Source organism: Dermacentor albipictus, chromosome 3 (genome assembly GCF_038994185.2).
Source record: "Dermacentor albipictus isolate Rhodes 1998 colony chromosome 3, USDA_Dalb.pri_finalv2, whole genome shotgun sequence".
NCBI lineage: Eukaryota > Metazoa > Arthropoda > Arachnida > Ixodida > Ixodidae > Dermacentor > Dermacentor albipictus.
The window spans coordinates 72,611,595-72,633,763 of NC_091823.1; the positions used below are offsets into that span (position 1 = coordinate 72,611,595).

The window sequence follows — 22,169 nt, forward strand, 5'->3', positions numbered from 1 at the left end:
GCGCTGTCAGACATCGTGACAAGGCGATATTACTTTGTATACACCGTCATCAAAGAGACAAAGATGCTCAACAGCGTTAATTTTCGGGATATTAGAGGGCCGAACATAAAGGGATAATTTATAATAACCAGAGCATTTCAGTATAATGTGCAAATTTTATTGCCACTAATGCCACTAATGGCATATGGAACATTGTAGTGTTGCCCGCAAGCCGAAGAAAATAACTCTAGTCTTAACTTTGGCGAGCTAATTCCCATGCAGGTCCGCTCTTTCTGCGAGAAATCTGTGGCGTAAGAGCTTCAGTAATTATTCATAAAAGTTGAAAAATGCTCTTCTAATGACCCTTACAGGAGCTGCCATGGCACAAGCTTTGCATATTGGTGCTGATATCATCATATGCTATGTCCGGCACAGAGAACACAACGACAGGATAGCAATAGAAGAAAAGTAGACTTTCGTAGCACCAAGCAATGATTGCGCAAACATCATTTGATGCGTAGTCCTTGGCAAAGAACGGCAGAAAAAAAAACAAGTTGGGCAAAGTAGCAAATTTAGCTGCGCATAGTATTGGTCTGTGTAAGAAAATGCCTGAGGTCCGTTTAACGTTGATTCCCATTCACGCAGAAAAAAAGTCGACCTCATTAAAAAAGCTACGACTCTCCTTTCTCTCAAAATTCTAGAATTCCTAGAAATTCCACTTATTAGGCACAAGTAATTTCCGCTATGTTGTCCATGGTGTCACTGTTTGTTGGCTTCTTATGATATAGCTTTCTTTGCGGCAATTATAACTGCCCAAGTTTTCGTAATTGCATATCCGTCAGAAAAGAATTCAGTTCAAGACGTACTCCGGTGAATTTTTAGGTAACCAATCAACGAAACGTATTGTTCGACTATGAAAGGAGGTTTGCACAAACAATTATTAACGAAAATAATAACAATTCTGATAACGTGTTATTAAACCTTGTTATTAAATGCTCCCCATAGGTCACCGCCGCGTTGCACCTAGCCAACAATCTTTGAAATATTGGTAGGAAAAATTCCCTTAAGAAGGTCGCCTCTTATTAAAATATATTGCGTAACTCGAGCGACAACCGTGTTAGAACGACCTTCGACAACCAAAGAATCCAGGATGATTTGGTGTGCCATCTTCTTCTCCAAAGAAGATTTTCACGGGCGAAGGAGTTTTACAGCGAAGCTGTTTACGGCTAGTGTTCCGTGCATTATTGTTATGCGTTTGCAGAAACCGTCGGCCGATCCCGCAGATAGTGAAATACCGGGCCGACCCGCAAAGGAGGTGAAGCAGGCTTCAAGCACTCCGCCAACTTACAAAAACAAGTTTAATATCTTGCGTCCGAATAGAAAACGTACCAGATATTAAGCTGATATGAACAGATACTACACTTAGACCCGCGTCGGTCATGTCTACGTTCCCACCACCCTCTCTTTGTCGGCGTGCCCAGCGCTTTCGTATCTACATTCCTTTCCTTCCGCTCTCCCATGGTGGCGGTCACGTCGAAACGTCACACGTGTCTAGTTTCCTCCGGCTCCTCGGGGTGGCGGTACCGTCGTCCTCGCGATTGTATATAAAAATCACGGTAAATGAGGTCGTTTCTTCGTTGAAAATTCTGTGTCACCTCAGGTGGGAGGCTGCACTTCGCAGCCCGGACCTGGATGAACAATTCTGGGCTGTCCAGCAGGCTCACGTTGTGGCCGTGAGGCTTGGCCTTCCGGTCCCGACGTTGGAGGCGGCCCGCTTAGTGATTAATTATCACTACTTGCAGGACCAAATGAAGTTTTCCTTCCTTTCTTCTTTCCTTCCTTCCTTCCTTCCTTCCTTCCTTCCTTCCTTCAGTGTCGGGCGCTAAACAGCTTCATTGGTCATTCGCCTTCACAGAGTGGACTTTCCATGCAGCAGATTCGTCGGGTCGTCGAACGCAAACAGAGTGGACACGGGCTCGATGCGGTGTCTGCGTGTGCGGTTCCAGCCTCGATCATTACGTGGAAATTGTGCTGTTTTGTTGTGAGCACGCAAACTATAGTGGCATGGTTCATACGGGCGAGGAGCAACAGCAGGCGCAGTAGTCAGTTTCCGACAATGGACGAAATACCAGGTATGTTTTGGTCGACATAAAATGTAAACATAAATATTATGCAGAGGAGCAAGCATGTAGCTACAAACCTTGCGCGTTTTCCCATAGAAAGGTGCGGGAGTGGCGCAGCTGCTGACTTCTACGCTACAGCAAGCATAGGGAGGCAAACATTATGGAATGTGCTATTTTGGGGACGTGGCATGACCACACGGCAGCAAAAACAGCTACGAGGGCTGTTCTGGGCTATTTTCAGTACACTGGGCTGGACTCCAGGCTTTGAGACAACTATACTATGCGTTTATTGTGCATGGTCCTGCGTTCTTCCTGTCCTCATCATCTTTCAACACCCTTCTGCGTCTTTTTCCCTCCTTCCCCTGTGCAATATAAGCTGAAGCATACTAGCTCGTACCGACTTCTCTTTCCTAAAAGTTAATCTAATAGAACATGAATGAATGAATGAATGAATTTTTTGTGTACTTTTCCATGGTGCTACAGCCTCGATCAAGAGGGCTATTGCCATTTACCGGATGAGCGAATGAATGGTACATTAAGTTTATGAAAATCTCCTTCTCCAGCTCTTTCCGATTGTTACTCCTCGAAAATCTTCCTATTTGCCCTAATCCCCCTAATGCCTCCTATGTTTGTTTTTCTTTAAGATTATCTTTATTAACTATGCGCAATTTGTACTCTATTAATACCAGTTGCACACTACACCTAAGGATACTTGTCTAAATTTCAGAATAATTGATGCAGTGACTTTCCGTCATGTTTTTTTTTCTTTTTTTTTCTTTTTTCATATCATTTTCCATTCTGGCAAGGCGTTGGATTATTACTGAGTTCGCCTTAGTGGGTAACCACCATTACTTGGAAACAAGAAGACGAAGCACGAAGAAGGCGCCTGTTCTGAGACGGTCGCTGACTAAATTAGGCTGTTCTCGGTCTTTGTGACGGGAAAACAAAAAGATGGGTGGTGAGTTCGCTCTTCCTTTGCCAAACCATAACTCTCTTGGCTAAGTTTGGCTTTTTTTCGCAGGTAACTCTTCCTTTCTGCTTTGTGGTTGTGGTACTGTTAAGGGTTGTGATGTTAATAGTGCACTTTTGGCGGCATTCGAAGTAGAAGTTGTAATTTTTTGCAGTAGTAGCAATAGTAGTAGGTATTATTATTATTATTATTTGTAGTCGTAGCAGTATAGTAGCAGTAGTCGTAGGAGTAGTATTAGTAGTAGTAGTCATGTTGTTGTTGTTGCTGTCGTTGTTGTTGTTGTTCAGAAAATATTATTATTATTGTGAATCTAAATACTTCATACGACTGGTTCTTCCAGACCGATCTCAACCGGAAGCATCGCGCCACACAGGTAAGGGTACGTCCTGTGTAAATCCTGCGTCTTCAATCAAATTAGTGAAAACGCATAAGCACATACTTCGCTGTTAGGACTCTCGGACGGAAGCAGGCCTTGTTTTTTTCTGCTTTCGTTTCTTTTTCCTTTCCACTTTTCTCGCTGATACGCTCGTTTACAAATACTGTTAACAACCGCTAACTCAAGGTCCTCGGGACCACACCATTTCCTGAAGTTTGAAATAAGCAGGTATGTATGCATATTAAGCAAGCTCTGATGTGTACTCCAGTTTGCGATACGGTAAAAAAAATACAAATTTATGACTGAGGTACCTGATAGACCGAAGCCAGCTTGAAATCCAGCCGTTGTCACCGCGTATCAGCAGAGCCGAACGATGTGGCTTATTGTATCTCGGCAACCCACAGTTTATGAGGGACGCATACAATGAATCTTGCACTTCACACCCATGCCGGGAAGAGAGCGTGCGACCTTCCGCTCAGCAAGAGAACGCCACAGCCATTGAACTGTCGCAAAGACTGTAACAGTGGCCCTCAAGTAAGCAAGGTTACCGCAAGTTTCCCAACACGGCCCGCATATATTATTCATCAAGCGGGTTCGACCGTTTTTCTCACAGAGGCCTACCCTTTTATAGGCCGCGTTAGAGCGCTGGCAACTTGTCATTTGAAACATAGATATTAAAGTAAATGACGTTTTATTGATGGCAAGGTCTTCTTTGGAGACTTCAAGTTGATTTGTAGTTCGTGAGGTCTGGGTATCCGGCCACTTTCGTTAAACTGGACGATTCGAGGCCTTCTTTTGCAGGTAGGACAGTGAAAAAGGGCTCAGAATGTGCAGGAAGTGCTAATAATGCGTAGTTGGCGCAAAAATACCGTAATGGAAGCCAGATGTGTTTGTTCAAACTGCACATGCCTAAAACCAGAAGCGGAAGTGTGGCTCGAACTAAATGAAAAATATGGACCAATCCCAGAGACAGTGCATTCTAAAACTGTGGGAAGATTTCAAAGGTAGTGCAAAGGTAGTGTCTGTCTTCTATATGGAACGCCTTTGCCTTGGCCTTTTCATTGCGGTGGCAATTATATGCACAATCCAGGCGCATTTCTGCCGTCGCCGTCGGCGTCACAGTGATGTTCCGTATCAAGTCCAAAGGTGATAAGATCGTCACCGCGCACCATAATTGTACTTGCGAGTGAGAGCTTGCGAAATTGAGCCGACGATGGTAGTTCGATCGCGCGCGCGAATGGGGGGAAAGCGGGTAGGCAGCACGCCGTTGGGCGCAAGGCACCGGTGGTAAGGGAGGGAGAGGGGCAACATAGTGCTCCGAGTGCTGATAGCTTCGTGTGCGCTGTGTTCTCGACGCTTCATTCGCGTTGAAGCGACAGGCAGCATGAAGGTCAATGCACTCGCTGCTCCTGCCGCGCTTTTTCACTCCAGGGTTTTGACAGCAGGCGTGCGGGGTCATCAAGTGAGATATCTTCGTGAGTGAGATACCTTCACGCCGTGGTTGTTAATTTAGTTTGTAAGCGAATGTTTGCAAGTGTATACGGCCGATAAAACTACTAGCCCCACTTCGTATAGCTTGTCTACTAATTCGCTATCGAAATCGACGCTCCGCCTTTGGGGCGAAACGGCGACATTTTTACGCATAAACCCGCATTGCAAGCGTCGAGACACAACTTAATGATTTAAGAAGAAGATTGAATGAAAGAGAAAAAAGGAGGAACTGACGGGCTAAAGCTTTCTATAGTCACAACCATATGGGGAAAACAGACAATGAAGCCAAGAAATGCATAGGGAAACTTAAATGTTGTTTTAATTGAAATGTGGAAATAATAAATAAATGGGTAAATGAATGTGGAATAAAAAATGATTCACCGCAAGTGGGAGCTGAACCCAATTTTCCCGCATTACACGTGTGATGCTGAATGCTATTTAACTTTAAATAAACAATTGATTTATAAATAGTGAAATAAATATTTCGTAAATAATTAGTTACCAATATATTCTTATTGTTACTTAAAGTTTGTTTTCTATATGTCGAGTTGTAAATAACTCGTGCGTCTTCCTTTATTTTCGCATTTAAAGTATTTAAAATAATTACTTGTGACAAAGGGAAATGACGCCATTTCGAGATAATTGCTTGTACAAGAGACACACTCGCGTGAAAAATCCTAGTATGCCCATATCCAAGAAATAAAGTTGATCAATGTAGCTTCTGTTATTACTTTTTAATGATGTACATGAAGACACATGTCTCTATTGGACAACTGAAGCATGTGAGTGTGAGAAGCGCATGTCCACTTCATGTCCTGCGAACTGCAAGCTCTCAATCCTAATGCGTCCCGTTTTTCACGAAGCAATTTCACACACGAATTAATTGGGACGGTCAGGTGCTGAGAGCAGTTACTTGCTCGTAGTTGGTAACTGGCAAGGAGCAGGTGTTCCGGAAATGTAGAATCACCAGTTAATGCCAAAGCAGCGGTCTTAAATGCAAATAACCAGCACCTGCAAGCTGTTGAGGTGCGATCAAGGGCACAAGAGCTGTAAGGTCAATTTATATCCACACCTTTAACCTGCGTCATATTTTCTCTCTATAGTGGTGGTACCCCAGTAAGTACACGCAAACTATCTTCTTTTGCATCGTTTTATTAGTTATTGCAGTTGTTGTTATAATTGTTATGTGATTGATATACAGAGCAGTTGAGGCTCACGTCTACTGAAAAACTGATGAATCATGTTGTATGTTTTGTGACAATTCCTTATTTATTTAATTTGCTTGTTGTGCCATTAAAACTTGCAGAGAAGCTGTCGCAGCGTACCTGTCAAGGTGACGTCAAGACGCACAATTATTGAAACTATTGTCTGATCCAGTAGTTTCACTTTAAGATTGCTATAAGGGAATGCTGCTGGGCAGTCGTTGAGCTATTGTGGAAATGTAGGGGGAAATGTTATTTTTTTTTACAATTACTCAAGTTTCCCGATAACACACATTGCGGCCCCTTTGTTGTTCCTTACGATTCAATTATGGCTAGTCTTCGCTTCGTGCCATTTCCTCATAACACATGCACAGTGCGTGAGTAGTGTATTCAAATACGCTGATGATACAAGACTTGTATCTTGTTCGCCACACAGCTTCTGCTGACCAGAAGAGTAGAACGCTCGTCTCGACGTGGTGGACGAGCACTCTACGATGAAGCCCCGTGCACTTTGAAAAAACGCTGCAGAATGTCTTATAGCCCGCTGTGACGGTGACTCCGAAATCCCCATTGCGATGTGGTGGCTTGCACCGTGGAAATTCGAAACCTGTGCTTGTGCTCAGCTTAATTCGTGCCGCACTCTCCAGCTGTCGTGGCAATGCTACAATTCCTAACTTTATTCATATGGCTCAACATTTCAGAAGAAGGAACAAAAACACGCCACGACCCCACCATACCATCGCCGCAATTTCTTTGATGCCTTATTCAATATAACGAATTCGAAACAATCCAAACCGCGATAAGAGTAAATGCGAGATGAAAAGCATTAGGTAATATGTGCAATCGTATAAAAGCTTCCGGAAATGCTTCCTTTTTTCAAGACTCATGACGCCAGTTCACTAAAGTAGCCATTTGGGCTTGTTGGCGATCCATTTTGAGCAGTGTATAGACGTTGCAGAAAAGTACAAAATTCGCCCTCTTGGGACCCTTATTCACAACAGTGCTTTTTGAAGCTCGTGAGCGTTCTTATCCCAGACAAAAGGTTCTTCATACAAGCCAAGCAAGCAACCAAGCGAAAGTGCCGGAGATATTATTGCGGTACACATATATAACTATTTGCACCTAATCACAAACTCAGGCTACGCGCAGAGGCGTCCCTGGCCCGGGCCCATTTAAAGTTATCCGCCACGAAGGCTCCTTCACTGAAACGCCGAGCTCTGATAGCATCTTCACTTTTTTGCCGCGCTTACCATACCTGCATTATATGCTTTTGCCTTTGTTATACGCAGGCAAGAGACGAAGAATAGCCAGGTGCTCGTGGTACTTGTGCTGGCGGTGGCAGGGTTGGCGCTTGTCGGGCTTGGTAGGTGAAGTCATTAGAATTTGAAGATATCTACCGAGCTTGTGGTTTAAGATCCGCTGGCCTCCTTGAAGCCCTTGTGTTGACGGATAGCAAGGAGAAACTAAACATGTCAGCAATAGAGATTAGCAAAAGGCGGTTTGAGGTTCGGTGGCAGAAAGGTAGGGAGACCACAAAGAATGGAGGCGTATGAAAACAAAGTTCCCAATAGCGGTTCAGAAACTTTGACTGAGAACTCGTTCTGTGCTATAAAAAAATATATAGGTACGAATTAAGCAAAATAAGAATAAAAGCTCGGTCCATCCAGGTCCTTGCTCTCAAACCCATACGCACCACCGCGCAACAAATCAAACTGGAACTACGTGAACAGCTGCAGGCACGTGGGGCATGGAGGAGACAGAACGCTGAGGCATGCGTCACGCTTCTCTGAAGCAGAGGGGTTGGAGCTGTTATCGCAGGACACTATTGCATCTAACCACAAACGCATGGCTGGCGCCCATGTGCGTCCTTCTCCTGCAGGCATGTTGCAGCATATTCAGCACATTTCAGCACAAACTACTAGTTCTCTAGGTCAATGCCTCTTTCAAACAGTTGGCCTTAACGCAAAGGTGAAACCTGCATACCGCGAAGCAGTGCCTCCTTAATTGCTCGCTCACAAGTCGAAAGGGCCCAGCTAGATACATATTCGCTTATCTTGCTCCCTGTATGATCTAATAGATCTTGTTTTCCTTCGCTCAAACTGCCTTCACAGTCAATGTCTAGATATCTCTTGGGGAATAGCGAAAAGCGCTTCGTGAACGAAATACTGTTTTGTTCGATTTCGCTGTGCCAAGTCTCGGTAATACAAGTTGATCACGGTAAAGCTAAGTTATGCTAAGCTAAGCAAACAAGTTGCCGCAGGTGGGGGGCGCGTAATGCGAAGACGTGGGATCGTTCCCTACCTGCGGCAACTCGTTTTTATGCGAAGCATATTACGAGGGCTCAACCCAGCTCCTCAGGCGCGGCGGTGACCATGAAATCACGTGACACCGTGACGTCACGACAGAGGAGAAGTGGCTTTGGCTCAACTCTTGCAAGACGGGCTGGGTGGGAATCGAACCAGGGTCTCCGGAGTGTGGGACGGAGACGCTACCACTGAGCCACGAGTACAACGCTTCAAAGCGGTACAAAAGCGCCTCTAGTGAATGCGGTGTTGCCTTAGAAACGCGCTGTTTCTAAGGCGTGCGTCTCTTGCTCAGGCGCACATTTCGTTGCCGCGCCGAACGCTGCTTTGCTCGACGCTCACCGCGTCCAATGCGGGGCGCGTAGTCGCTGCCCTGTAGCCCATTGTCTTACACCCCTTGGCGGGTCGACGGGAACGCTGTCGCGTTCCACTCTTGAAGGCGAAGAAGTAATGCATGAGTTGTTTCTTCGTCTAGCCGAACCAAATATAGCCAAGCAACAGCAGTTCACCAGGCTAAACAGTGGTTCAACAACTAAAATAAAGGCTAGTATGCTTCGCATCCTGGGCTTAACCTTACCTAAGCCACAGCCATTTTTTTCACCCACTTTCATTGCCTATAATTTATCATTTCTATCATTCAATTAGAATGTACAAGTAATTTCCCCGATGTTTTCCTTAGTGTCTTTGTTGGCTTCTCATCATATACTTCGTAACAAGGACGACAGGGGATGCCCATGGACTATTGGAAGGTCGTGTCACCTCGCGGCGAAGCATGTCGTCGACTTGTGCGTTGATTGCACGACGTTCTGCAGGAGGCACATGGTACGGACCTTGCCGCAATGGCGGTTCCGAGCCGGTGTCAATCCAATGATTAGCAGTTGGCGTCTGGCCCAGGGAAGATTGCCCTACATCGAAATAAGAACAAAATTCTAACAGGCACAAAAGCAGAGACCGCTGGACCGGTATAAGGTCATCGGCAATAGAAGAACCGAACACATCACTGAGCGATAAGACACACGTAGAAATTGCACTGAGCACACTGTAACAATAATATATGAGGTTTTACGTGCCAAAACCACTTTGATTATGGGGCACGCCGTAGTGGGGGACTCCGGAAATTTTGACCACCTGGGGTTCTTTAACGTGCACCTAAATCTAAGAACACGGGTGTTTTCGCATTTCGCCCCCATCGAAATGCGGCCGCCGTGGCCGGGATTCGATCCCGCGACCTCGTGCTCAGCAGCCTAACACCATAGCCACTGAGCAACCACGGCGGGTTGCACACTGGAACAAGTACAGTACTGGCCATCGGGCACGTCCATAACTTACACGTCCTCAATCGCTTCTACATTGCCAAGACATTCCCCTTGGAGCAGCATCACATGGTATAGGGACGGGTTGCAAACGAAAATGGTCATCATCATCATCATCATCATCATCATCATCATCATCATCAGCCTGGTTACGCCCACTGCAGGGCAAAGGCCTCTCCCATACTTCTCCAACAACCCCGGTCATGTACTAATTGTGGCCATGTCGTCCCTGCAAACTTCTTGATCTCATCCGCCCACCTAACTTTCTGCAGCCCCCTGCTACGCTTCCCTTCCCTTGGAAGCCATTCTGTAACTCTTAATGACCATCGGTTATCTTCCCTCCTCATTACGTGTCCTGCCCATGCCCATTTCTTTTTCTTGATTTCAACTGAGATATCATTAACTCGCGTTTGTTCCCTCACCCAATCTGCTCTTTTCTTATCCCTTAACGTTACACATATCATTCTTCTTTCCATAGCTCGTTGTGTCGTCCTTAATTTAAGTAGAACCCTTTTCGTAAACCTCCAGGTTTCTGCCCCGTAGGTGAGTACTGGTAAGACACAGCTACTGTACACTTTTCTCTTGAGGGATAATGGCAACCTGCTGTTCATGATCTGAGAATGCCTGCCAAACGCAGCCCAGCCCATTCTTATTCTTCTGATTATTTCCGTCTCATGATCCGGATCCGCCGTCACTACCTGCCCTAAGTAGATGTATTCCCTTACGACTTCCAGTGCCTCACTGCCTATTGTAAATTGCTGTTCTCTTCCGAGACTGTTAAACATTACTTTAGTTTTCTGCAGATTAATTTTTAGACCCACTCTTCTGCTTTGCCTCTCCAGGTCAGTGAGCATGCATTGCAATTGGTCCCCTGAGTTACTAAGCAAGGCAATATCATCAGCGAATCGCAAGTTACTAAGGTATTCTCCATTAACATTTATCCCCAATTCTTCCCAATCCAGGTCTCTGAATACCTCCTGTACGAAAATGGTACTGGAGCCCTATGTGATGTACACTGTCACAAAAGGTAGCAGCGGACCTTTCTGAATGAGAAAGCGGTCAGATGGAGACAATAGTTCAACAGCGTCTAAGATTCCGTTGCAGTACATAGACACGACCGTTGACGTTTTCGGAGAAACGGAGGAGTCGGCTTGGATTAGTAGTTTTCTATAAAGCGAAGAAATGTCGATGAGCGGCAACTCTGACAGCGGCGAGAGTTCTATTTCTGCCCTTACGCAAAGGCTAACGGCATTGTGGCGCGATAGAAAATTCCAGCCGAGGATGAGGTCATGAGAGCGCGAGGAAAGGATCATGAATTTTATGGCGTACAGAACGTCGGCAGTGACAACGCGAGTAGTGCAAGCCACTGAGGGGTGAATATTCTGAGCACAAGCTGTGTGGAAGGGCAACCACGAAAGGGGCGTCGTGACTTTACGAAGTATACGGCAAAACTTAGCGTCCATAACAGATATGGCGGCTCCTATGTACACGGGTACAGATGCGCGGACACCGTCGACAAACATCTCGATTACGTTCGGTTACGTTCCTCCCGGACGAACGCTTTCGTGTCGTTGAGAACTTCCACATTTTGACGGTGTTACAGCCTTTGCTTCCTGGACTGCAACAATTAGTTTTCCTCATCCCGAGTGACGGGGCGAGGTCGCATCGGTGACAGAGAGCGACGGCGAGGAGACGGCGAACGGCGGGTGGTTGACGTCGGGTGCAAAGTCGGTGACACAGCCGTCGAGTGGGCGTTATAATAAGGGTTGGACTGGCTGCTCATAGGTGGTGCGGCGCTAGGCGGATGCACACGATTACAAAAACGTGCGACTTGACCGGCGTAGTCGCACGCAAAGCATATGGGTCGGTTGACGCCACCGGTTCGCTGGGTCAGGTCCCATGCATGTCACAGCACGTGTAATACTGCTGCTGATATGACTGCATGGCGGGCTGAAGTTAGGGCCTAGCCACGGCATCGGCATAACGGAGAGGCATACTTGGAAAGAGTGATTGGGTCCGTGCGACGACTTCAGCGTAGTTGAGTGGTGCAGCCATCGGGACTTGTTGGTGCTTAGTGGAGCAGCCGCAAAAATGATGGGGGTGATCTGGTAAGACCTCGGAGATTTCCTGCGCGATCGCGTGATGAAGCGGGGAGCATAAAATTCGAGGCAATCTGTTGTATACGCAGCGGATGAGCGAAAGTCAAAAACAGCTAGCGTGCAACTTCCCCATGAACGAACGCTTTCATTTCTGCAAGCAGCGCTGACTGGTCGGAGATGGTAGCCAAACCAGCAATGAGGTCGTCGCACGAGGAGAGGCGACGTGTCAATGAGCGCTGCCTGCGTAGCTCCTCCAATCTTTTGCATAGAGTGACGATGTCGGTCACAGACCGAGGATTCTTTGCAAGAAGCATCTTGAAAGCATCGTCCTGTATCCCTTTCATGACGTGTCGGATTTTGTCGGACTCCGACATCGTCGCGTTGACTCTCTCACACAAGTCCGGAACATCCTCAATGACTCCGTTCTCGCAAACGGAGTCACGTTTGCGAGAACATGCACAACCGGGCGACCAAACACAGCCACTAAAGAGGTCTGGAACGAGGATCGCATCGGAAAATCGTACTCGTGGTTGTTATAGCAGAGACTGGCCACACCCATGATATAGAAAAAAGCACGTTGCTCAGTTTTGCAGGGTTGTCCCATTTGTTGTGGGCGCTTACCTTCTCATATGTCATCAGCCAGTCCTGCACGCCGGTGTCGTCCACGCCGCTGAAAATGGCAGTGTGCCTGTGGCGAAGCACACCAGAGCACATGATGGACGGAGGAGGCATTTGCCGGGATGGAGTAGGAGGGGCTTGCTTGGATGCGTCTTCAGGCATGGGTGAGCGTAGGGCACCGGGGGAGTTCAAGCAAGATGTATCCTACACAATTTAAGAACACATGCCCGTGGTGCGGGGCAACCCCCACGCTTTACCATATAACCTGGTTGTGTAAACGCAACTACACATTCCACCAACACAATATCCCGAGTGCGGAGCAGTGGGAGAGCCGGCTGACCAGCTGCGAGCTCGCCGCCCAAAGGGCAATGGTGCAGCACGCAAGCGAAGCGGCGCGGCTCAGTGGAGCCCTGCACTGGGGCCCAATCCGGCCAAGAAGGTCGAGCGTCTGCAGCGATGAAGACGTAGACCGAACGTTAAACCCTTAATGGACCAAATAAAGTTTACTCTCCCTCTCTCCAGGGACGTCGTAGGCCGAAGCCTACGACGAAGCCTATATATATATATATATATATATATATATATATATATATAGTGTTTCGCTATAGCTAAGCTAAAATTTGCTGGTTGTAAGTTTTCAGTGGTTGCATTAGAGTAATGTATTTTTTTTTTCAGTGATCTTCATGCTAATCTCCAATTCCACGGAGTTTAACGCCAATGGCCCTAAAAGACAAGCGGAAGACGCCACCACAGGTGAAAGCACGGCTCTGCCACGCAATTTATTCTACCAGTGTAAGGCAGCGCAGGTGACAAAATTTCGTATTTCGCCAGTTTTCCAAACAAATCGAACCTTTTTCTCCGAAACACCGCAAAGGGTAGTCGCTCCGCTGCTCTGTTCTCGTTCTTCGAAGTGTAGCACTAGGAACAACACCCATAATAGGTCATTCCTGTAATGCCACTGTTTTATTCTTCTTCGCCAAAAAAGATGGACAGAGACGAATTCCATGTGTTCATTTCTCTGAATTGACGAGTGCGGTGCATTCTGTCTTTAAATATGAACAGTTTACGACAGTGAACAAAACGTGCTCAAAATATGTAGCGTTTGAAATCGAAACGTCTAAAATCAGAATGTATAGATATGACAAGATATTGAAGCGAGGTCGCAATTAGCCATTCGCATTGATGTCTTTTTCTTCATGGACTCGTTCTAGTAGTCAGCTGCTTACTATTTCCGTAGAATAATAAACCACCACATAAGGATGACTTGGCGTCGTCAGTGCTTATCCAGCCATATTGGTAAATTAATAAAGCTGGGCGAGAGCTCGCGTACAATTAATAAGACGGCTGCACACAAAGTACAACGTTTTCAACATAACTGTGATCTAAACAAATCCATATAGATTTCTAGCGGACAAACTCATAACTAAAACTAGGTTAGTGAGGGCTCGTGCCAGCGACATGCTTAAGATACCCATTATGAATTCGGACAAAGCGAAAGAAAGGATTTACATCACATAGTAGACTAAAGTCCGTTTTGCATTTTGGCACCACCGCAGACGTACCCATACTTTCAAGGCTAGCTTTCTATGCGGTCACTAACATGGCCTTCGCGACACTTTTTCCCATTCACTAGTCTGAGAAATCCTCCGAGTATCAGTGCTCCCATTCTTACAATAACAGAGCATAAATATTACGAGGACTAATGATTTAGCGAAAGTATTGTAGCCAAATAAAACAAGCACACTGTAGATAACACAGGACAGAACTTAAGCTACTGGCTTACCCGAAAATCAATCAACTCATCCAACAACAAAATGTATTATGTTACCTTTTCCACAGTGGGCCCTTTTACATGTGTCTCGCGTTCTTCTTTTCCGCAAGGTGGCGCACGCGATGTCCTGCCGTATCAAATAGCTTGGATTTTGTGGCGGATGGACGTGCGTTTCGGGGCTCCGTGGCGACGACGAAATCATAAGTTTTTGTGCATGCTTTGAGCTTGCTTCTGTTTTTATTAGCTGTTTTTTGTATTTAAATAGTAATTGGGCGTGCGGACGCTCCTGTGTCGAGGCTTCAGCGACTTCGTTCGTGGCTAGGTGGTCTTTTTTTCTTCTTGTTGGCTGATGTTTTTGAAGAGTTTTGTTTTGCATAGAGCTGGGGCGCAAATTTTGAATTCGTGGTAAGCGTGGTAAACGTGCCGGCTTTGTCTGGGTCTGGCGGTTTCCCTCGTTGGGCCTGGGTGCTAGGCGGGACCTGTTTGATAGGCCTATGTAACTATCTCAGCTAGCTCTTCGAAGTGATTTGGCGGACGTGCTCGTTGAGCCTGAGGAAGTAGGCCTAGCGATGAAACCAAACAAAGGGAAGGCCGCGGGGGAGGCGGAGCAAGTGCAGTGCGACGAGTGCCTGCGCTGGTGCTCCCTCGACGAGACCAGTTTCCAGAGCTTAGCAGACGCGGAAGAGTCTAGCTTTACGTGCAGGCTGTGCGAAAAGGTCAGGGAAGCAGTCCAAAAACTGGAGGGAAATTGGACAGCCAAGTTCGAGGAGCTGAAAGCAGACCTGAAGGAGGAGCGGGAGAGGCGGTTAGCTTTGCAGGCGAAAGTCGCCGAGTTGGTCAAGGTGGAAGCGGTGCAGGCCGCGCAATTAGTAAGAACCGTGGCCGAGCTTGGAGAAGAGAAGGAAAGGAGAGCAGAACTGCATAGGCGTCTCGATGCGCTTGAGACGCGCGCAGCGGAGAATGATGGGTCGGGACACCAAGCCGGGGGCAAAAGCACAGAAAGTAAGGTAGACCCTACATGCGAAGTCGGGGGCAGGGTGGCAGGGCAAGCGGTAGTCAGCTCGCCGCCGGTGAATCGGCGTAGTTATAGCGAAGCAGCGCAACACGCCCCGCGGGAGGCGACGCTGCAGCCACAGGAAGCCAGGAAGCAGGGAGAGGTAGGAGAGAGTGAAAGGGTGATTATCGCTGGCGACTCAAACATGGCTGGGTGCTCAAAAGCAATTGTGGAGAGGGTGAAAGGCGACAAAAGAGTGGCGGTAGGGACATTTCCAGGGCAGACACTGGGTTCTGTCATGGAGCGAGCAAAAGAAAAGCTCACGGAAAATGCCCACGTGCGCAACCTTGTCGTAGTAGCAGGTGGGCTAAATGACGTCCTGAACAGGAAAGGGCCAGGACTAGCCCAGCGCTTGGCGAAGGGGGTGGACGACTTGCGCGAGCTATCCCCTCAGGTGCAGATCGTGGTGTGCACGGTGCCGGAGGTGCCTGTGCGTGACAGTCACGTACAAAGAGCCGTAATGGCTGCCAATGAGGCAATATGGAAAATGAGCCGAGAGAAAGGCTTCGAGGTTGTCGAAGTAAACAGGGAAGTGAGAAGTTGTGGTGCTTTTAAACGAGACGGGATCCACTTCAATTACAGGCTAGCACGAGAAGTGGGCTGGCGACTTGGGGGTCGCGCTGTTGCTTTTTTAGGGGGCCCGCGGGCGCTCGGGAGGTCAGAGTAGGTAGTAATAAAGAAGGTCCCCTAGGGGAACAGCAGAAGAGCATCGCCGTCGATAAGAGAAAAAGGAGGAAAGCAAGAACAAGAGCTCGCCATGCAATAGGCTACATAAACATGCAGGGCGGCAGAAGAAAGGAAAAGTGGGCAGAGATTGAGGAGCAGTTACATAGAGAACAAATAGGGGTGTATGCGGTTACAGAAACGCACCTTAGAGACTCAGAAGAGCCGCCAGTTATTGAGAATTATGTATGGGAAGGGTGCAACAGAACTAAGTCGGAAAGAAAGGGAGGGGGAGTCGGAATGCTCATCCATCAGGGAGCCAAATGGAAAAGAGTAAATTCACAATGTCAAGAGCATCTTTGGTTATCAGGTACAATGAGTGGGAAAGAAACTTGGCTTGGAGTTACGTATTTGTGGACCGGAATAAATTGCACAGAGAAGAATAAAGAGTTAGTGGAATGCATAAGCGCTGATATTAGGCGTTTCGGGAATGGTGCTGAGATAGTCCTATTAGGTGACATGAATGCCCACATACAGGATTTAGATGGCTATACCGACAATAACGGGAAGTCAATGCTAGACCTTTGCGAGCAACATAACCTCGTGATCGTGAATACAGGGCCTAAGTGTGAAGGACAGATCACGTGGGAAGTGGGAAACCGGCAATCGACCATTGATTACTGTCTGATGACAGAAGGAATTCATGATAAGTTGAGAGAAATGGTCATCGATGAGGAAGGGTTTAGCAGCATAGGCAGTGACCATAAACGCATCATTTTGAAAATGGGATATGTAGTTGGGAAAGAGAGCAACGAAAGCAAAATGGCCAGCCCAAATTTGAACGCTGAACAAATAGCAAATATAGTCACTAGAGTGGAGGAAGAAATTGGCAAGTCGCCAAGTAAGGGGTGGGAATATGGTGAGCTTCTAAGTGTAGTAACGACAGAAATACGGAAAGAGAAACAACACGTTCATTGGAAAGGAAAAAAGAAACCGAAAAGCTGGTGGAACAAGGAGATACGAGAAGCGATCGCCGAAAGACAGAAAGCATCTCGAGAGCACAGGCAGGCAAAGAAGGCGCAGTTGCCACAGGATGAAGTAACCGGTAAATGGGAAATATACCGGGAGAAAAAGTCTATGGTTCACATACTGGTGCAAGCAAAATTAAAAGGTGAAAGTGAAAGTTGGTTGTCAGAAATACGTGAGAAAAAGAAGGCCGCACCTAGAATATTTTGGAATCACATAAAATTATTAGGCAGGAAATCAACAACAATACAACAACATATCCTAGACGAAGATGAAAACAGACTGGAAGGAGAAGCAGCAATAAATTACATCCAAAAAGTAACAGCCGAATCTTTCCAAGGCAAGGACGAGGTTGTATTTGAAGAAAAAAAGAGCATGAAAGAGACCCAAGGGGGAAAGGAGCTAGTGCTTACAAATTTAAACTGGAAGAAAGCGGAGGAGAAAATTCCTAAGCGCACAGCCACAGGGCTAGACGAGGTTCCCGTTAGGCTGATAAATGAACTGGGACCAAAAAGTAAGGAAGCTCTCGTGAAAGCAGTTGAAAAAACTTTAAAAGATAGACGAATACCAGACAGTTGGCGACAAAGTAGAATGAATTTAATTTATAAAGGTAAGGGGGAGAAAGACAGAATTCACTCGTATAGACCGTTGACCATTACATCGGTAATATACAGGCTAGCAATGCAGGCAATCAAATTAAAGCTTCAAGCATGGGCAGAAAATGACATTTGGGAGAGCTTCAGAATGGCTTTAGAATAGGTAGGCGTTTGGATGATAACTTGTTTGTTCTTACTCAGTGTATTGAAATATCAAAAGCAGAAAACAGACCGTTGTATGTGGCCTTTTTGGACATTACAGGAGCATACGACAACGTAGACCGCAGCATTTTGTGGGATATTCTGGAAGGGGAAGGCTTAGGTAACGATTGTATACAGCTTTTGAGAGAGATTTACCTAGAAAATACTGTTTGCGTTGAATGGGAAGGGATGAGGAGCGCGGAGAAAGTTCATATCAACAAGGGACTGAGGCAGGGGTGCCCTTTATCCCCGCTGCTGTTTATGATCTACATGGTGAGGATGGAGAGGGCGCTAGAAGGAAGTAATATCGGGTTTAATCTCTCATACAAACAGGCAGGTACAGTAATAGAGCAGCAACTCCCAGGTTTATTTTATGCGGACGATATTGTGTTGCTCGCAAACAAGCAAAGTGATTTGCAACGTCTGGCTAATATCTGTGGACAGGAAGGCAACAATTTAGGTTTGAAATTTAGTGTTAGAAAATCAGGTGTTATTGTATTCAATGAAAACAGTGAACAGACAGTGGAGATACAGGGCCAAGAAATACCTCGGGTAACAGAATATAAATACCTTGGTATATGGATAAACGAAGGCAACGGATATATGGAAACACAGGAAAAAACCATAACAGTCAAGGGGAAGAGAAATGCAGCCATAATGAAGCACAGAGCGCTATGGGGATACAATAGGTACGAGGTCCTCCGAGGTGTGTGGAAAGGGGTAATGGTTCCAGGACTTACTTTTGCAAATACGGTTGTTTGCTTTAAATCAGGGGTACAATCAGGACTCGACGGGAACCAAAGGTCAGTGGGTCGCCTCGCATTGGGCGCTCACGGGAAGACTACAAATGAAGCTGTGCAAGGGGATATGGGCTGGACTAGTTTTGAAGTGAGGGAAGCTCGCAGTAAAATTGAGTATGAAGAACGGCTGAGGAATATGGCGGAAAGTAAATGGGCTGGGAGAGTGTTCAGGTATCTGTACAGGCAAAACATTGATTCACAGTGGAGGAAAAGAACTAGGAAGCTTACCAGCAAGTATGCGGCCTGTGGGGTGGGCAACACAGCAACAAAGAAGGTCAAGCGGAAAGTCAGAGAGGCTGAATTAATCTCATGGGTGGCGGCAATGGAAAAGAAACCTGCCATGAGTAACTACTTAAGGGGAAAAAACGAAATTAGGAAAGAAACCATTTATGATAACTCAAAGGGAAGCTCATTACTTTTCGAAGCGAGATCGGGATGCCTTAGAACACGCACGTATAAAGCGAGATATAAGAAGGAAGAAGAAGCATGTGCTTGCTGCGGTAAAGCTAGGGAAACGACGGAGCATATTTTATTAGAATGTGAAGACATCTATCCAGCGGTCGATTTAGGCACCACTGGCCTCCTTGAAGCCCTTGGGTTCAGCGGGAGCAGTGGTAAAGCAAACAGGTCCGCAATAGACATCAGTAAGAGGCGATTGGAGGATTGGTGGAAGAAAAGTAGGGAAACGACAAAGGACGGAGACGTACAAAAGCACAGTTCACAATAGGGTATCAGAAAATTTGGATGTGGTAGTTCATAGTTTGTTTTTTTTTCGTTGGTTAACCTAGGTAGGATATTAGAGAGCATAGTAGCAAGAGCTTGGTGGCGCAAGCCACCTCCCCGTTCCAAAGGGGACGCTCATAACATCCATCCATCCATCCATCCGTGTGAGCTTTGTGTCTGTCTTATTTACGCTGCAAACAACCAACTGACTTGACGCCAAGTTATCTTGGAGTAGAATTTCGTTTCCTACTTCATATGCTACCTAAGTACGTGCAATGGGTAGCAGTTTATTGGACGTAAGATCTCATTGTACATCGTCGTTGCACAAGGTCGTCTTACTTTGTACATGTGCTGCGCTCATGTGCATGTCCATGATCCTACCAGGAAGACTTGTAGGTAGCTGGACGGGGGCAATTTAATTAACTTGAACTACAGGAACGCTGACCAAGGAAACTACTTGTGTGAGTACCTGCATCTTAATCACACTCCGAATCTTCTTTCAGAAGCGCCACCTGCTCCCTACGTGACTCCCGCGCCTCGCACGCCGGCCACGAATGCGACGAATGCCACGCCTACCACGCCTGCCATCGCAAGCCCCGAGGCGCACCACAAGAAACGACGTCACACAAGGCGTCACTACACGATGGCGTCATATCATCCCCATAACACCAAGAGCACCAAGCGCGTCCATAACGCTGGTAGAACTCGTCACATGGACGATGCATCAAACGTAACCAGTGACGTTGGTGGTGAAATTTCTGCTGCGAGCTCCGCGTCGTCGGTGAATCTCACATACGATGCAAGCTCCACGTACACCGGTGACGAGACGACGAGTGTAGGGTCTACAGGTAAAGGTGGCGGCATCTCTCTCGCAGAGAGTGCAACAGGCTCGCCCGAATCTAACGCTACGAGACCATTGAATATCGTTGTAGCGTCTGGAAAGTCGTCGTCACGGCCCTCAACAAATGGCTCGGCTTTGAAACGCTGGAACGCGACGGCGGGAACAGACACATACCCGCACGTACATCTAGAAACACAGGCTTATGATGATTACTGACCGGGTGCACAGCCACAGAATAAATCTGGCACTTTATTATTGTTTTCCTGCTTTTTTTTGCCCGGACATACACAGCGGTGCATGTCCTTTTCGCCTCCCATAGAACATCACAAACGTAGTGTGAACGATGGGGGTCGGCGGTGGGAGCTCGCCACAGAATGTATTAGGCCCAGCCACTGGGAACGTGCAGCCAAGTGCTTGCTAGTAGTGAAACTCTAGTTAGTGGTAGTTGTTTGTGTTCTTCGTTCTCGGAAGTTGTCCTTAATAATGTGCATTTGTTTCAATTATAACGCACCTAAATATCGACATCTGTGATTGCTCGTTCAACGCTATTGCCACTATGATAATTCTGATCACCCGTGTTGCAGTATCACTTTTGCATGGGCTCGAAGCTATTCATGTTGTTTCGGCTACATGCATATTCACTACTGATTTGCGTTTCACTGCCCCCAATAAATTTATTGCGATTCATGTAGCCCCTATAGTGTATCTCTGTTGTTCGACACATACCGGCACAGCGTAAGTTAACCAAATGGCACACTGCAGTCGTCTGTGTCGTGGTTATAGTTCTCACCGTTCCAAGCAACACCAAAAAATCTATACTTTTCCCGGCCCAAGCGGCGCTGGTGGAAACGACATCAGGGATGCGATCGGAGATGATTGTTCGAAACGCACGTTCGGTTTCGGTTGGCGTTCAGTTTCGCCTCACGTGATTGGCCTAGGCAGCGCCGAGTCGTCAGCCGCCAGGACTCGGCGCGGCTTGGGTCAATCGCGTGGGGCAAAACTGAACGCAGACTCAACGCGCGTTTGGAACAACAATCGCCGATCGTGCCACAGCTTAGCGAAAGCGAACGCAGCCAGCCTACGCAAAACGACGAATGTTATGCCAGTCGAAGCGATACAATTCACTGCTTTGAGACACGCGTGTGGTGTAGTGCGAATAACTGAATCCTGGCTACTCTTACTTTTACAACGGGGTTCGTTTAAACGTAATAACTTGCGTTTGCAGAGTGTTTATGCGAACAGCAAATGACTTATGACAAGAGCTTTAGGGAATATCAACGTTTTGGAATACGAATTCAATTTGAATACTAGGTATAGAATATCGAATCGAATATCGAATAGCCAAATTCGGACTCACATGCTTACGGCAGAAATATTTATTTATGTATAATTTGGTACCACGCTTCTACTGACTAAATAAACAAGATACAGCCAGCTAGCACTGACAGGATTCCGTTTAAACACAAAATCATCAATTGCCTTTAATTAAAAGGATTGCGCGAACAGCCTCTCAACATTTTTAGAGCCTAGGTGCAAACAAGCTTTCCAAGAATTAATGCATCTAGATGTATTCATGATACAGGTACACCCGGCCACAATATATTATGGAGCATGAAATTTGATAAAAAGGTGAATTTCTCTGCGACCTCACAACGCAGCCGGATATTTGCATTTCGGGCGTCGACTAGAACATGCTAACAACATTGTCTTATACAGTTTTACTGGCTACTGCTACAGGCTGCTTGAGAATGGAGCGTTTTCTGAGATCCCGTGGTCCGTAAACTTTTGTGGCTGTAAACTTTTTTCCCTGCGTGTACATGTACGTGGCACTCATCAGGACGTAACCCGCAGTGGTCGTACTGTCTCCGTGATCACTTCTCACCTTAATAAAATTCAGAAGAGAATCCAGCGCCCGCCACGGGAAGCATGAGAAGGCTGGCCCTGGAGCTGAATGTGCTGACGACAACAATAAGAAAAGCTGTGCGAAGGAACTTCAAAGTGTTCTGCTACAAGCTCCAGA

General features: G+C 46.6%; 1 protein-coding gene and 1 pseudogene across 1 annotated transcript in view; one reads left to right on the forward strand and one right to left on the reverse strand.

Annotated features, from left to right (window-relative positions):
• LOC135900693 (uncharacterized) overlaps window positions 1-20,409 on the forward strand; it is a 42,350-nt gene extending 21,941 nt beyond the window's left edge. Inside the window, exons 3-8 of the mRNA XM_065430229.2 lie at window positions 2,909-3,060; window positions 3,413-3,445; window positions 6,043-6,055; window positions 7,431-7,504; window positions 13,150-13,227; window positions 19,812-20,409. Coding sequence (XP_065286301.1) covers window positions 3,054-3,060; window positions 3,413-3,445; window positions 6,043-6,055; window positions 7,431-7,504; window positions 13,150-13,227; window positions 19,812-20,365 — 759 coding nt within the window. The 5' untranslated portion in view covers window positions 2,909-3,053 and the 3' untranslated portion in view covers window positions 20,366-20,409. The remainder of the gene's footprint in view (window positions 1-2,908; window positions 3,061-3,412; window positions 3,446-6,042; window positions 6,056-7,430; window positions 7,505-13,149; window positions 13,228-19,811) is intronic.
• LOC139058317 (U2 spliceosomal RNA) lies at window positions 1,241-1,420 on the reverse strand (annotated as a pseudogene).
• Window positions 20,410-22,169: the final 1,760 nt, after the last annotated feature.